This window comes from Bos indicus x Bos taurus, chromosome 28 (genome assembly GCF_003369695.1).
Source record: "Bos indicus x Bos taurus breed Angus x Brahman F1 hybrid chromosome 28, Bos_hybrid_MaternalHap_v2.0, whole genome shotgun sequence".
NCBI lineage: Eukaryota > Metazoa > Chordata > Mammalia > Artiodactyla > Bovidae > Bos > Bos indicus x Bos taurus.
In genome coordinates this window covers 17,220,611-17,236,768 of record NC_040103.1, presented here as the reverse complement: position 1 = coordinate 17,236,768, position 16,158 = coordinate 17,220,611, and the positions used below count along the sequence as shown (strand labels likewise).

Sequence of the window (16,158 nt, the reverse complement as noted above, 5' to 3'; positions counted from 1 at the left end):
GTTTCTCAAGAGGCAGGTCAGGTGGTCTGGTATTCCCATCTCTTTCAGAATTTTCCAGTTTATTGTGATCTGTTGATCTAGTATATGTAAACTAATATTTTTCCTCAGAGGAATTTTCAGCTGTGATTTCTTCACGTTTTCTCCTCCATTGTCTCTTCTTCTTTTTGGGACTTCTATCACAAATAGATACGCTTAGTTGCATTCTGTAGGCCTCTGAGACTCTTTTTCTCCTATCTGTTTTATTCTCTAGTCTTTAGACTGGATCGTTTTCATGGGTTTATCTTTCAGGTCACTGATTTGTCTACCATGTTCAATATATATGTAGAGTCAAAATTGCAGAGTTCACCTAGTGAAATTTTCATTTCAGTTCCCATATCTTCAACTCCAGAATTTCTATTTAAGTCTCTTTTTAGTTTATATTTTGTAGTTCAGTTATTTATTTGTTGAATCATTGTCATCATACTTTTCTTTAGTTTATGGAACATAGTTTTCTTTCATTGTTTGAAGTTATTTATTTAGTCGCTCTGATGTATTTATCTGCTAAACCCAACATTTGGACCCCATTAGAGTTAGTTTCTAGTGATTGATTGATTGATTGTTGTTGTTTTCTCCTGAGCTGAACCACACATTCCTGTTTCTTTGCATGTCTCATACTTTTTTGGCTAAAAACTAGACATTTTATATTGTGTTGCAATATATTATCCTCAGGCTTCCCCATATGCCTCAGGCATCTTCTTGTTTTTGTTGTCTCAATAAACTGCCTGAATGTATTCTGAGGATTCTATCTTCCCTTGGATTCCAGTCACTGATGTCTCTGCTTGATCTTGTTTTGTTTCTTTTTATTTCTTATTTTTGTCTTTAGCGTGGCTATTAGAGTCACACCTATAATTGCACAGTTTATGATCAGTCAATGATTTGAGCAGCGATTGTGATCAAACACCTTGAGCCTTTTTTATTTCTACCTTCCATGAACAAATGGATCTTTGTATGAACTGGAAAGTACATCAAAGTTTTCAGATTTATCCAGTTTCAAATCTTTACTGACCCTTCTTGGATCATCTCTGCATATGTCTGGCATACATGGAGATGTTACCTAGCCCTTCTCTGGCTGTCTTGTTTTCGGAGTTTCTCCATTAAATTTCAAGTTAGTCAACCACTCACCCCCACTGGGATTGCAACCTCAAAGTAGCAAAGTTTTGGACTTCCCCATTCATTTCCAACCAAATTTGTTACCTGACCACACCTTTAACCATGGGATTTCACACTCGACTCCAAATCAAGTCAGTATACTCTGATTACAAGGGGCTTCTGGTTTTCATTGTCAAGCTCTACCTGTTGTAAAAACCACTACTCCGATTAACCAAGACAATCTTAACATTTCCCTCATCTTGACTAAACTTTAAAAAGATTTATTCCTGCATATAGGCCTCTGATTTTCCTTTCCTTAAAGCATTTATTTTAAGAAACTTGGGGCTAAAAATTCTTCCTCCATCCCTTTGAGATGCAAGTCTTTTCTCAGCCTCTTTCCAGTTTTATAATATGACCCAGGAATATCTTTCTTAAGAATGTAAGAGCTATCCCTTTGAAATTTGATCATCAAGAAAGATAGCACTTCTGTCTCCTAGACTCTTGGGATGATAGGAACCTAACTTAGATCAGTGCCAATAAGCAATACAGATGGCCTAATCACATTGACCAACTTCCCTCTTTAATGTCCTCTAGTAAGGCAATGGCACGCCACTCCAGTACTCTTGCCTGGAAAATCCCATGGATGGAGGAACCTGGTAGGCTGCAGTCCATGGGCTCGCTATGAGTCAGACATGACTGAGCAACTTCACTTTGACTTTTCACTTTCATGCATTGTAGAAGGAAATGGCAACCCACTCCGGTATTCTTGCCTAGAGAATCCCAGGGATGGGGAAGCCTGGTGGGCTGCCGTCTATGGGGTCGCACAGGGTCAGACACGACTGAAGCGACTTAGTAGCAGCAGCAGCAGTACTTTCCCACTAGTTTACGCCCCTGTTTAAAAACTCTTCTGCCTTTTTTTTTCAATGGGGGTGAATTCAGTCTTTCTCCCTTACTGCAATGGCCTTCAATGAAGTCTTCATTTCTTATTTAATTTCCTTTACATACAAAGCTTACTGCAATGGCCTTCAATGAAGTCTTCATTTCTTATTTAATTTCCTTTACATACAAAGCTGGAGGAATAAGGGAATATCCCATGAGCAAGAATGTCTTAGATACTCACTCTTCTTAACTAAAGTTCTACCAGCTTTTCATGAATAAATTACTCAATTTATTATTTGCCTTTGGTTTATTTCCAGAGATATGAAGTGGTTGTTTTTGATAATTTTTCCATTGTTATGTATGTTTGCTGGGGACGGGGTTTGCTGACCATTTCATTCTGCTACAGCCACCCTCCAACATTTTAACAAGTCTAAATTTCCATATAGTTGCCAGCACTGGTTAAGTGGTTATTTACACCTTTGGAGATCACTCTGCAGTCTTTTTTTGAACATAGATCATTTGTTGAAAAGAAGAAACACATTTGGTAAAATGTTCCTGTAGCCTTATTGCAACTTCACTGTGAATATCTGACCAAACAAAGGAGTTTTTCTATGTTCACACTGTGTGTTCTTTTAATTTAGCTCTTTTTGCTTGGTGAAACATTTCTTCCAGGTTAGATTAATACTTCATTTCCTTTCATTCCTTCTCTCTCTCCCCTTAATTTTTCCCCTCCTCTGAAAAGCTTGTTGGATGCTTTTTAAAAAGCTAGAGCAAGTCTATCCACTGATTATCTGTTATTTATGGATGAATTTACACTTCCAAACAGACATAGTTAAGCAAATTAGCAATGCATGAAAACACACCCTTACATGTGCATAAAAAATGAACTCAAAATGCCATGAAGACAACTATAAGACAAGACACAATAGAACTTCTAGAAGAGAACATAGGCAAAATGCTCTGCAACATAAACCATACCAGTGTTTTCTTAGGTCAATCTCCAAGTCAATAGAAATAAAGACAAAAATAAACAAATGGGAGCTAATCAAGCTTACAAGCTTTTTTATAGCAAAGGAAGCCATAAACAAAATGAAATGACAACCTATGGAATGGGAGAAAATATCTGCAAACAATGTGACCAATCAGGTTTAATTTCCAAAGTATACAAATGGCTCACACAACTCAACAACATAAAAAAATAAATAAATAAATAAATAAATGAGCAGAAGAACCTAAATAAACATTTCTCCAAAGACATACAGATGGCCAATAGGCACATGTAAAGATGCTCAGCATCACTAATTATTAGAGAATGCAAATCAAAACTACAATGAAGTATCATCTCTCAGTGGTCAGAATAGCCATCATTAAAAAGTCTAAAATAACAAATGCTGGAGAGGATATGGAGAAAAGGGAACCTTCCTACACTGTGATGGGAATGTAAATTGGTACAGCCACTATGGAAAACAGTATAGAGGAGCCTCAGAAAATTAAAAATAGGATTGCCCTATGAACCAGCAACCTGGAGGAAGGCATGGCAACCCACTCCAGTATTCCTGCCTGGAGAATACCCATGGACAGAGGAGCCTTGTGGGCTACAGTCCATGGGATCACAAAGAATCCGACATGACTGAGTGACTAAGCACAGCACAGCACAGGATGATCCAGCAATCTCACTCCTGGGCATATATCCAGACAAAATTATAATTCAAAAAGATACAATGCACTCCTACATTCATAGCAGCATTATTTACAATAGACAAGACAGGGAAATGATACCTAAATATCTATTGACAGTTGAATGAATAAAAAAGATGTGGTACATGTATACAATGGATATTACTCAGTCATTAAAGATGAATGAAATAATGCCATTTTCAGCAACATGGATGCAACTAGAGGTTATCATACTAAATGAAGTAAGTCGGAAAAAGGCATATCATATGACACCACTTATATGTGGAATCTAAAGAAAGACACAAATGAACCTACCTACAAAGCAGAAACAGACTCACGAACATAGAGAACAAACATCGTTGCCAAGAAGTGGGGTGGAGAAATGATGGAAGTTGGAGTTTGGGGTCAGTAGATGCAAACTATTACATATAGAATGGAGAGACAACTGGTCCTACTGTATAGCATGGGGATCTAAATTCAGTGTCCTAGGATAAACCATATGGAAAGGAGTATAAAAAAGAATATATATATATATACGTATAACTGAGTCATTTTGCTGTCCAGCAGAAATTAACACAACATTGTAAATCAATAAATTTAAAAAAGCTAGCAGTGCATGACTTTATTTTTAGTTTTTCACTCAATAGTTTTGGTGCACTGATCTACCAAATGTCAGGCTTTTATGCTCCTAAGTTTTCCAAGTAGAGAAGTGATACTCACATCTATAATTATACTTCAAAAGATCTTTTGTCTGTCTATGAATAGAGTCCATTGTCTGCTTACATGCTTCTCAGCTGACATTTATGAAGATAGATTGCACATGAGAAAATGGGGCAAGACAAGTAGGGGAGACAATTACACAATAGAGACAATGTTGGATAAATTCATTCCAAAATTCCTTCATAAATTTGGAGTGTTTGCCATTTAAGCTTAGTGATTTAATTATATTCCAGCGTTTAACCTTCTTGAGTAAATTTTACTGCCTGAATTCATAATGCAAATTTGTTCCAAAGATTTTCTGATCATCTTTTCAAAATTTATGTTTGATAACTTTACTAATACATTTGTCAATACCCATATTCTCCCATATTGCATGTGCTCAGAGAATACTTGCAAAAAATATATATTCAGTATCATAGAGTTAGAATCTTATTTGGGGTCAAGGTCAGCTTATTATTTATCCCTATTTTGTATAATAATGAAGTTAAAACACAAAGTGTTTAAGAAGTATGTTCCCATAATAAAAATACTATTACTACTACTAATAGTAGTCTTGGATAATATTTATCTCTTGCTGTGTTCCAAGCACTGCTTTAAGGGTTTTAGTTGTGATATGTTATTTAGTCTTTACAATAATACCATTAAGTAGAGACTATCAATATCACAATTTTATAAGTTTAACAGTGGTAGTCAAGAGAAGTTGTGACAGTCTCAAGGTTACCTAGTAATATATATATATATAACTTGTAGGACTCAACTATGCTTAGTCTGTATCATGTGCTGTTTTGAGAGCTGATTTTATATGTTTAACATATTTAAACAACATGTAATACAACTATGAAATAAAATCCAGTAGCTATTATTATTGTCATTGAAAGTGGGTGAACTAAAGCAGGAGAAGATCCCTTGGAGAAGAAAATGGCAACCCGGTCCAGTATTCTGGCCTGGAGAACCTCAAGGACAGAGGAGCCTGGCAGGTTACAGTCCACGGGGTCACAAATAGTCAGACATGACTTGACTTAGCAACTAAAACACCAAACTAAAGCACATAGGTATTAAATTATTTGTCCATATTCATGTAGCTGGTAAATGATTAGTCTGGGATTGGAGGCCCACGCCCTGTCTTTCTGGTGAGGGTTAGAGCTGATGTTTGAATTCTGGCAACCCAGCACCAGAGTTCATGCCTTACCATTTCTTTCTGCTGCCTTGCAGACAAAATTGCACATGAGGTTTTTGGTAGAGTTATTGAAGTCTGAGATGAGAAGAAACTTCAAAAGTGACCATCTATGGAGAAATCTATTTTACATCTCTTGCAAAATCCTCTCCAAAATGTTCTCAATAAGTTTTTGTCCAGACTTTCTTTGAACATTTTCACTAATAGAGAATATACTAACCCCAGGGGCAACTCATTCTATTTTGAGTTAATATTATAAGAAAGTACTTTCCTCTATTGTGATGAAATTTGGATTCTTATAGGTGCAGCTAAAATCCTTTGAACCTGAATTGGTTCTCTGAAGTCACAAGAAATAAGTTTAATTCATTTTCCAGATGATAACCCTTTCAGTTTTTAAGGAATCGTCTCTGGTTTTTAGTTTCATGAACTATACCGTCTCTAACATGGCTCTGAGGTCTTTCACCATCCTAGACTCTCTCCTTTGGACCAAAGACATTTTAAACGTTCCTCCTAAAACATGAAGGCAGCACATAATATTTCAGATATACTCTGAACACTGTAGAACAGAGCAGGGCTAAAACTTTCCATTTTCTTCATGGAAATACTATCATGTAAAGGTTAAAAGGGTGGATGCTGAAATCACTGGCCAAATAGGGATCATAAGTGTACCCATTTGTTGAGCCGGTATGAGGATTAAGTGTGACTGAAGAGCTAAATACTTAGAAAACTCCCTGGCACATAGTATGAGCTCAGAAACTGCAGGTAAGAGTATTGAAAAATCCAGGCACTTATTGAAGGTGTGCTAAATATAGACATTGAAACTGCAAAGGGAAAATTATAGACCACATCCCCCCGGCATTTTCATTTAAAATTCTTGACTTATACTTCTTGGGAAGTGATCTATGATTGCATTTGATTTTGGAAAATCAAAAATTATGTCACACCGCGGACTCATAATTAGATAATAGGAAGGGAAAATCCTTGAGCCTTTTGAATGGCTGCCATGAAGTGCCACCTCTTCTATCCTATTAAGGTCATCCAGTTACACCCTGTCAAGATCTCTGGGGATCCTGATTGTGTCTTCTGAGGTATTGGTTTCCGATCCAAACTCCAGTGTCATATGTGCATAGGAGAAGCCTTCCATCAGCATCAGCAACCAACTCAGGGATGAAATGTGAAGTGCAACAGAATCAAAAGCAGAGCCTGCAGCGACCCGGTAGAGAGCTTCCTTTGGGGAGTCATTTACGCAGTTAGGAACCCACCTTACTGTACTCACACCCGGAACATTTCTTCATCTTGCTAATAAGAACACCATGGGAGGCTTTTTCATGAGCCTTGTTTAAATCCAAATGTCTATTATTAATTTATATATCATTACCTGCTTAGTAATCCTAACTCTATTTTTAAAGAAAAGGAAAGAGAGAGAGAGAAAATAATCTTAGATGAGTGCTTTTGTTCTCAGGAAACCTGTGATGATTCCTAGTAATTACTGTTCTCTTCAATACAGGCTCTCAGAAATCTTTCAAATAACCAGTTTTATAATCTAACCAGGGATTAAGAGTAAATGCTCCTTTATAGTTCAAGATATACTTTTGCTTCATTTTGAAAGTTAAGACCTCATTTTTTTGTCACCAACCTTGTCTGCACCATCAACTGCCAGGATAGATAATGATGGCTTAGAAATCTCATTTACAAATTCTCTCAGAGTTTTGAGATCTAATTTTTCAGGACTTCAATACTTGGAACATTTAAAAACATCCCTTACAATCACCTCATTGAATTTGGTTTCAATTACTCTTCCCTGATGTTTTTCTATCCCTCTCCATTCTGGAAATCCCTCTTGACAGAGAAGTTGGCAACAAAATCTGTTATTACACCACTAACCTCAAATTGATAACTTCCTTTGGGTTTTTGCTGTAAAAGAGTGACTTTGATTCTTCTTTCATATCCTTTATATTTTTGTAACCTCTATTCTTTCTGACTTTAGTCTTTGAGACCATTCTCCTCCGTCTATGACATCTGTACGTTTTCCAGGTATGGATCCTTTTGTACATGCAACAATTCCTTCCATAAATATTTCTGAGTGACTGTTATTTCCCAGGCACTGTTGTAGGCACTGGGAATCCAGTGGTGAATGAAACAATCTTATTCCTTGATTCACAACTGAAACAGCTTCAATTGTGAATGAAATAGTTTACCTCCTAGTGTCCACTGTAAATCTTTGATTATTGGATTTATCTTCCCACCTTTTCTCCAGCTGAGGATGGAGTTTCTTTTACATGCTAAGCTCTTAGTTGTTGAGCCTTATCCAGCCCTTTTGAGAGGGATTTTTAAGTCAGAGTCTTGGGAACCTGGGACAATTTTCACTTTCTGTCCTTGAAATTTCTTGAAATAACTCCTCCGAATTTTCAGGTTAATATCTAACTTTTGTCCTATAATGCTTCTCTGATTTTGTAAAATGAAATACAGGAATATGGGACCAAGAGGTCTTGCCATGATTCACATAGACGTTGCTACATGTGGAAGTTGGGTTTTAAGTTTCATATTTTTTAAAACTTCTTTTTCATTATTTCATTTTAATCATGCATGGATTTTTCACAAATATCTTGGTGATATTTTGACAACTCTCGTTTATTAGGGTATAGTCAAAAAGGAGAAAAAAGAGGAACTGTTTTTCTGCATGTGATCATATTTTTCATTGCTAATTTAAAATCTTTTCTACATTCCAGGAATAGCCCTGCCCTGGTTTATTCCATCCTTGTTATATGGACCTGGAGCATGCTACAATTTCCACTTGACCTGGCAGGTAAGTATCTGATGTTTGCTCAGAGAAACAGAAAATAACAACTCTTGATTATGAAACTGTAATGAAGCTAAGGAGTCATTTGAGAGGACTATCATTTTTTTTTATCACTTTGATATCTCAGTGTTAGTTCCAGGTCAGTTTAGAAGAAAAGTGGGTTGAAACTTGGGAGAGCCACAAGAAGGTTCCCTTCGAGTACCTGGTGAACCCGAGATAGTTGAGAGGATAAGAGCACAGCCTTATGTCCATTTCATACAGTGGTTCCATCACTTCTGCAAATTAGTTAGGAGCCTCAGTTTTTCATCCATGAAATAGAGTTGATAATTGCTGTAGTGAGGGTTGAGTGTTCTTGTGGTGACAAAAATAAGATGTAGTTTGTAACAATTTGTGCTTATTAGCATAGTTACTGGCATATTCATGCTATCTCTTGATATTTTGGGGGCTTCCCTGGTAGCTCAGAGGTTAAAGCATCCACCTGCAATGCAGGAGACCTGGGTTCGATCCCTGGGTTGGGAAGATTCCCTGGAGAAAGAAATGGCAACCCACTCCAGTATTCTTGCCTGGAAAATCCCATGGACAGAGGAGCCTGGTGGACTGTAGTCCATGAGGTCGCAAAGAGTCAGACGCGACTTCACTTTCACTTTCACTTTTTCATTCTTTTGTCAGACCTTTGTATTAGAACTTCCAAAGGAATAAGAGCAGTTTCAGGGCCACATGGAAAACTGGATTTTTTCCTCAGTAGAGGGTCTTATACTCCCACTGGGCTTATTTTAATAAAAACATAAACCTCCTAAGACTTTGCCAGAAGTAAACTGTTTCTCAGGCATTTCATACTGATGATCTAGTGCTATGTTATCCAGTACAGTACCCACTGGCCGCATGTGGCTATTTAAAGTTATTAAAATTAAATCAAATTAAAAGTTCAGTTCCTCAGTCACACTAGCCTGCTCAGTGGTCATACATGGCTGTGTTGTCAGCACAGATATAGAATGTATATTTTTTTTATTAATACAGATGGTTTTATTGTACTGCATTGACCTGGAGTGAGCCTATAAATTCTAGGAGCCCTAGAATTTTGATGTGGCAATTCTCCTGGATACCATTTCACTCTGAATAAGTTCTTGGATTGAATAGTTATATTTTCCTCAAGTCTGATTCCTCTCTTATGGAACCCTACCTGATGACCTCAGGGGTAGAATGAATCTTTGTACAAAGATATTTAATTTTTCTGCATCCTTTTTCGGTCCACTCCGATAAGCACAGAAGTTTCAGAGGCCATTTTAGACTTTAGCATCCACTTTTGCAAAACAAAATTTTCAACAGAATAGATGGAAAGCATGGCTGTGGCTTTTTGGAAATGCTCAGAACCTAATTATGAGTTAATAACTGCAAACAAATGTGTACAAATAAGTACACACACACACACACACACACACGTGCTCTATACCCATCGATCAGCTGGTGTCCTCTGCCAGAATATTAGGCATCATCAGTTTAGATGTTGAAAGATACCCTTAGGAGATCCTCTGGGAGACATTACCTGACCCTAACATCTTAGGAAAGGCTATTATTGATCTTATCTTGGTTTTTCTCTTGTCATTCCCTCTGCTCATCCTTACCCTCCCATATCTTGTGGTTTATAGCCTCACTTGGAAAATTTTTATTTAAGAAAGAAATTTTGTAAACTTTCATGGGTGGTAATGTTATGCAGCTGTTTGAAAAACAAAGACCAAATGTTACTTCTGACTAAATCACGATTGTATTTTCCAACAAACAGTACATTATGTGCACCCATATCAAAGCGGCTTCATAGTATTTGCAGGCTCCAATAGATGAAGGCATTCTTTGTTTGAAAACTCCACGTGGAAGGCTGTATTATTATAAAAGGACTATTTTCTGCCCTTGACCCTGAATTAAATTTACATTTTAAAAATTAAAACAAATAAGGTTCCATTGTTGATTGGACCTCCTTTTGTTCAACTGGAAAATCAGTAATTATATCCAGTCTTTCTTGTAAACTGTGAAACAAAACCATAAGGAATTAGACAAAATATAATAACAATGGCAGTTATTTGGGCTTTTTTCCCACTACCATTAGAGAAATATGTTTAACATGACTTAAGTTTGAATTTGAAGAAGCACTTTGAGTTTTCACAACACAATTTACATAGAGGCCTGAGTGAGTCAGCCAGTAAATAGGTAGGTACCAAAGAAAGGATGCAGAAGGATCTTGGCCATGCATACTCCGATTCATCTTCCAAATTTAGCAGCCAGGTAAGTCATACATTATCTTAAGGGAGAGACGGACAGGGAGAAAGGAGAGTTGCCAGGGTGTTAGTCTAATGGAAACAAAAAGAGTCAGGGAACAGGGGCCCTTCTCCTCAAAGGTATCATTGTTCTGCAGTTTTCAAAGGAAGAAACTGAGGCCCAGGCAGCCTAAGTAACGTGGCCAGCATCTTGCTGTTAGAAAGTAAGGAAGCCAGAAGCAGCAGCCAGACTCCCTGACTTGAGGCCCAGAGTACCCTGCCGCCCTGCTGCCTCCCTATGCTGCAGACTTCAAAGACAGGGCAGTTTCTTCTGTTCTTTATCTAGCTAGTTAATGGTGCTTTCCTCAGTGTGAGGACTTGAAGGTGAGCTGAATTTTTTTTACATGGATAGAAAGTAGAGGCTGGTTTTCTTTCATGTGTTTGATTGGACTTAAAACAGATGATGCATTTTGAATATAAAGTGATGAAGGATGTCCAATGGCAGGGTGGTTTCAGCTGTTTCTGTGCCCCTGCCCCGCAGAATGAAATTACAGGCTCACTCCCAATCGTGAACTAGTGTAGCCCCAGTGTTTGATGGCTTTTACCCCCTCCATTCTTTTATGCATTTCAGAGACCTGCGTTAATTGGCCTGTCTTGTGTTTTCAGTACAGAATGTCGTGTGCCCCGTGTCCATGACAACGAGGGGGTTCTCCAGCCGGTTCTTCTGCCAATACAGTGCCGACCTATGGAACATTGGAATCAGTATCTTCATACAAGATGGTCCCTTCCTTGTTGTGCGGCTCATACTCATGACCTATTTCGAAGTGATCAACCAGATGCTAGTGTTCTTTGCTGCCAAGAATTTCCTGGTGGTGGTGTTACAGTTCTACCGCCTGGTGGTGTTGGCCTTGGATGTACGCGCTTCCTTGCGAAGTCAGAGGGAACGCCTGAAAGGAGAGCACAGATGCCCGGATGTACCTGCTGAGTGTGGGGTCTCACCTGAGGCCTGGCCAGGCAGTTCCATGGAGGCCTTGGCTATTCCTTTACAGGCCTCGCCGGTCACCTCCGACGACTCCCACCCCACACCATAGTTAGTCGCTGACAGCAGCGTGCAGCTAGACAGCTTGACTTTCTGGTTCGTCTTTCAGACAGAATCTTCTTTTTTTGGCTTTGGCATATAATAATTTTCAAAAGAACAACATAAAAAGTGATCTTAAACCAAAGCTGAAAAATTTTCTTTTTTGAACGGAATGAAAAGAACTTTGATTAGTGGCTATCGCTACAACTTCTGTGTGATGGTATCAGATGTTCGAGTTGTTCAATGACTAAGTGATTTGTTTGTTTTGAACTGTTTGAAAAGCTGTGGACAGGGTTAGAGTGACATGCCCTCGAGAGATTTAATGCAGACAAGCTGTCGCGGCTGTTACCTGAAAATAGAGCATCTTTGAACTTTGGCTCTATTGTCAGACTATCTTATCTGATCTTTTCTGCAGTGTGCCTCTGACATCAAAAAATGTACATTCAGTGAATGTAGAACAAATGAAGGGAAAAGTGCCTTTAAAATTACCTCACTGTGGGCTGGAAACAGTGAAAATCTCTGCCCAGCTGCCATAGCATCAAGAGCCCTATTCATCACTGCATGGACCTTCCCAGGAAAATCATTTTTCTGGGCTGCTGTGGTCTTCTGTCATGGTGCATATGCTCTTCTGGAAATGTTATTGCTTTGGCTTGGGTGCTGCAAAATTCACAGCAAGCCATTTTGGTTACAGATCTACTGGTTGTGGGGCAGGAAATACTGGTAATGCTGACAGTCACAGTTTCCACTCTGAACATGATTTGCAGTCTTCGTCAGGATTTTCCTTAACTCCACTTTACCATTTTCTATATTGCCAAGTCGAATTATGTGGGTTGATGCAAGAAAGCACTGAAGCAGTGAATAAAGGTATTTCAGGCCCTTTAAGTGTTACCACAATCGCTGGTGTCCGTCTGCAGTCCTGGGAGCGCCTCTGAACTGCCACAGCTGGAGCCAGCCTTTGGTCTCGGGAAGATGGTGGTGATGGAGGCTTGCATTAGCCCTCCTCACCACCGACAGCCCTTGATGAGTGACGGGGGTCAGAAAATGCCACAGCATTGTGGAAATCAGGAAATTTGCTTTTCTTCCCTGCATTAGGACTGCATTTCCCCAGTACTGAAAAAGCTGTATTTTCCTTTCATATGCCTCTGTACGTTCCAGTTGGAGGCGATTCAGAACCTTTTAAAATGATTTTTGCTTTTAAAGATACAGTGTGAAAACTTACCTGGCTTTATAGCAGTAATTATATAAGGCAAACAACTCCAAAACTGTTCCTTTAGGGTTCAAAGCATAATTCCACCTTGTTATTATGCTCAGGAATTGAAAGGGACATTAAAGATAAGGCAGGGTGTGAACTTAAATTGGATATAACCTAGGACACCCAATTGGGACAAATTTTATCTATAAATCTGTGTGACATGATATCTGTTCAAACTATTTAATAGTTGCATAGACAAACTGTTTTTATACAGAAAAATTAATATTTTTCGGTTAATAGTTTCTTTGGTGCTTGATAATGTTTCTGTTTCTTTTCTTCCTCATGTTTCTAATTTTAACAATATGATGATTGCAAAATTACACATGAAAATAATAGAGTACATTTATAATTTTCCATAATAATTTTATGAAAAGTTAACATCAGGAAATTGTATTTATGTAAAGAACTTGATAACTTTTAAGGGCATGTTATTTAAAACGTTTAGCAATTGAACACAAAATAATAACTTCTATTTATAAAGATACTCAGCTGAATCTGTTTTTATGTTGACTGTCTTATGTTGAATGTTTTCCTCTACATCATGTATGTGCCACTTATTATTGCAGATTTGCTCATGGGCATGCTTTTTATGTTTTAATTTTTCTTTTCCAGCAAAACAAATATTGGGCCTCTAAAAATAGATGAAGTATGAAGAAGTATGGCTGTTGTGCAGATATTTTTAAAATGCTTTTGACTCTGAGACTTGGCTTGGCTCAGTGAATGAGTTTCTAGTACTTAAGTATTTTGTAATTAGCAGTCCTCCAAAGGCCTGGGAAAAAGAAAGTCCAGAGTCTAGCTTTACCCCACTGCCAGGAAGGCAGAGAGCAACCAAGACAATCTTAGCAAGTACGTGCATGCTGAGTTACTTCAGTCATATCTGACTTCATGCGACCCTATGGACTGTAGCCCGCCAGGCTCCTCTGTCTGTGGGATTCTCCAGGCAAGGATACTGGAGTGGGTTGCCATTTCCTTCTCGAGGGGATCTTCCTGACCCAGAGATTGAATCCATATCTCCTGTCTCCTGCATTGGCAGGCAGGTTCTTTACCACTAGCGCCGCCTGGGAAGCTGTCTCAACAAGTAGCGGTGGCAAAAGAGACACATGCTCTGCAAGAGTTTCCAGGAAAGACTATTAAGGGAAACATCTGTTAACCTGACTGCCAGAATGGCCACTCTCTTGGACCGTTTTCCATAGTCAAGAAAATCTATATTCATTTAGTTTATTGAAAAATAAAACCTAAGTTCAGGTTCTATGCTTAGGACCCTTGTTGAAAACTTAAAACTTGACTTAGTTAATTGCATGTTTTTATTGTAGTTTGCTAAATATTGTAATGTTTGAAAACATCCATTTATAGTATTATGGATGTTTTTTAAACTATTAAAACATTTATAGTATTTGCTGTAAAGTGCCCTGGACAGCAGTTACTTCCCAGAGGCTGACATTCTGGGACTGGCTTCTGCTTTATCTGTGCAGCATAACTGACTTATACCATTCATACAACGCAAAACAGGCCATACCTCTCTACCAACCCCTCACAGACACAGAACATCCATATCCTCGCCACTGAACCAAGTGGCTTGTTTGTGGTTGTTGGTGCTGCTGTTATTACTACTGTTGCTGCTATTTAATTGCTGGATGAACTCAACTGAATGTCCTTCCTAAAATCCTGCCATTTCATTTGTGAGAAAACAGAGTGGCGCTGTGTAGAAACACGCCTCACAATCATCTTCTGGCCTTTCTTTACTTCCTAGAGGACATGACTTGCCGCTGCAAGATTAGTGAACTGTCTTTCTCTTCTGACTACTCTGTTAATTTTGATCTAAGCTGGAACAGATAACATGAGGAAATGGAAATTTTTCTTGGCCAATAATATTCTTTCTAATCTTCCAAAGTGAAGACAGTTTCACAAATGCATCAGTTAGCTCTGTTGTAGTTCCACTAACAAAGTGAAGGGTAGGAGCACTTCAGGCTTTTGAAGACTAAAAGGATGTAGCTGAGAACTATCAGGATGCAGGATCATAATAGTAATTGTCAACTTGTTATTTCACAGATCTTTCAAAGCCTTGGGAAGGCATGCATTTTAGTGCACATATTTTGGTATTTCCACCAAGAATTCAGAGTTCACACTGACTCTTGTTATCTTTGGCAGTTGATCTCAATGACTCTTAATTAACTCTTCTGTTACAAGAGAAAAAGGATCGCACAGAACCACTGTTCCACCTTCACTCTACATATATGTACGACATACACACTGACATACATCTAGAGCCTTAGATATGTCAATGAAAAGCCAAACCATCTAGAAATATTAAAACAGAAGAGACCATTACTTTTTCCCCCCTAATTTTAGGCTTTTTTTACTTAATGTACATTCTGATCCTCTCTCAGTAATATCTGATTTGGAGTTAAACTAGGCAGCTTGAGGATGTTTATAGTTTTGAGGCTTTAAATAACAATCCACATGATGGGAGTAACTATAAACAATTTTAATGTTTAAATAACTCCTGCACACTTATATTTCATGGGTGTCCATCCTCTGAATCTTTCTTACTAGAATATTTTATAAGAATGTTTGCTCTGAATTATTTATATTTTTACTATTTTGCTATGAATGACATTTGTATTGTATTATATACATTAAATAGTTTGTGTAGAACTCTATCAATGTCTGTTTTTTTGCCTCCATTTCCTATCTTTGTTCTCTACTGTAATTCATTTCATTTAGTTTTTAAGCTCTTGCTTAAAAAGAAAACTGACTTATTTAGAATGTGATGAAAGTGGCATTTCAAACTAGTGAGGAAAGATTGACCAATTTTATAAATGATGTTGGGAAATCCTGCAAACCATCTGGAAAAAATAAAGTTAATTTTTTATCTCATGCAATATATAGAAATAAATTCCAGATGGACTAAAGATCTAAGTGTAAAAGTGAAAACTCTAAAATATTAGAAGAAAATATGGAATGTATCTTTAGCATTTGGGGAGTGGGAAATACCTTCCAAGGCAAGTTAGAAACCCCCGAAGCTATGAAAGAAAAGAATGACAGATTTTCCTATGCAAAGATTTAAAATTTCTAAATGGCAAAAGGTATCATCAATACATCACTAATACCTTCTTTTATGGAGAAGGGTATCAGTGTACTCAAAGGAGAGAAATGACAGGTGGAGAAATCAGAACGGAAGAGCCAAATTGATCATTTACT

General features: G+C 37.8%; 1 protein-coding gene across 2 annotated transcripts in view; it reads left to right on the top strand.

Annotated features, from left to right (window-relative positions):
* Positions 1-15,617, top strand: part of TMEM26 (transmembrane protein 26) — a 64,132-nt gene extending 48,515 nt beyond the window's left edge. For both annotated transcript variants that reach the window (XR_003509179.1, XM_027530600.1), the window contains 2 exons: positions 8,308-8,384; positions 11,294-15,617. Coding sequence is in view for 1 of the 2 variants with exons in the window: in XM_027530600.1 (XP_027386401.1) it covers positions 8,308-8,384; positions 11,294-11,718 (502 nt within the window). In the remaining variant the exon portion in view is untranslated. The remainder of the gene's footprint in view (positions 1-8,307; positions 8,385-11,293) is intronic.
* The last annotated feature ends 541 nt before the right edge of the window (positions 15,618-16,158 follow it).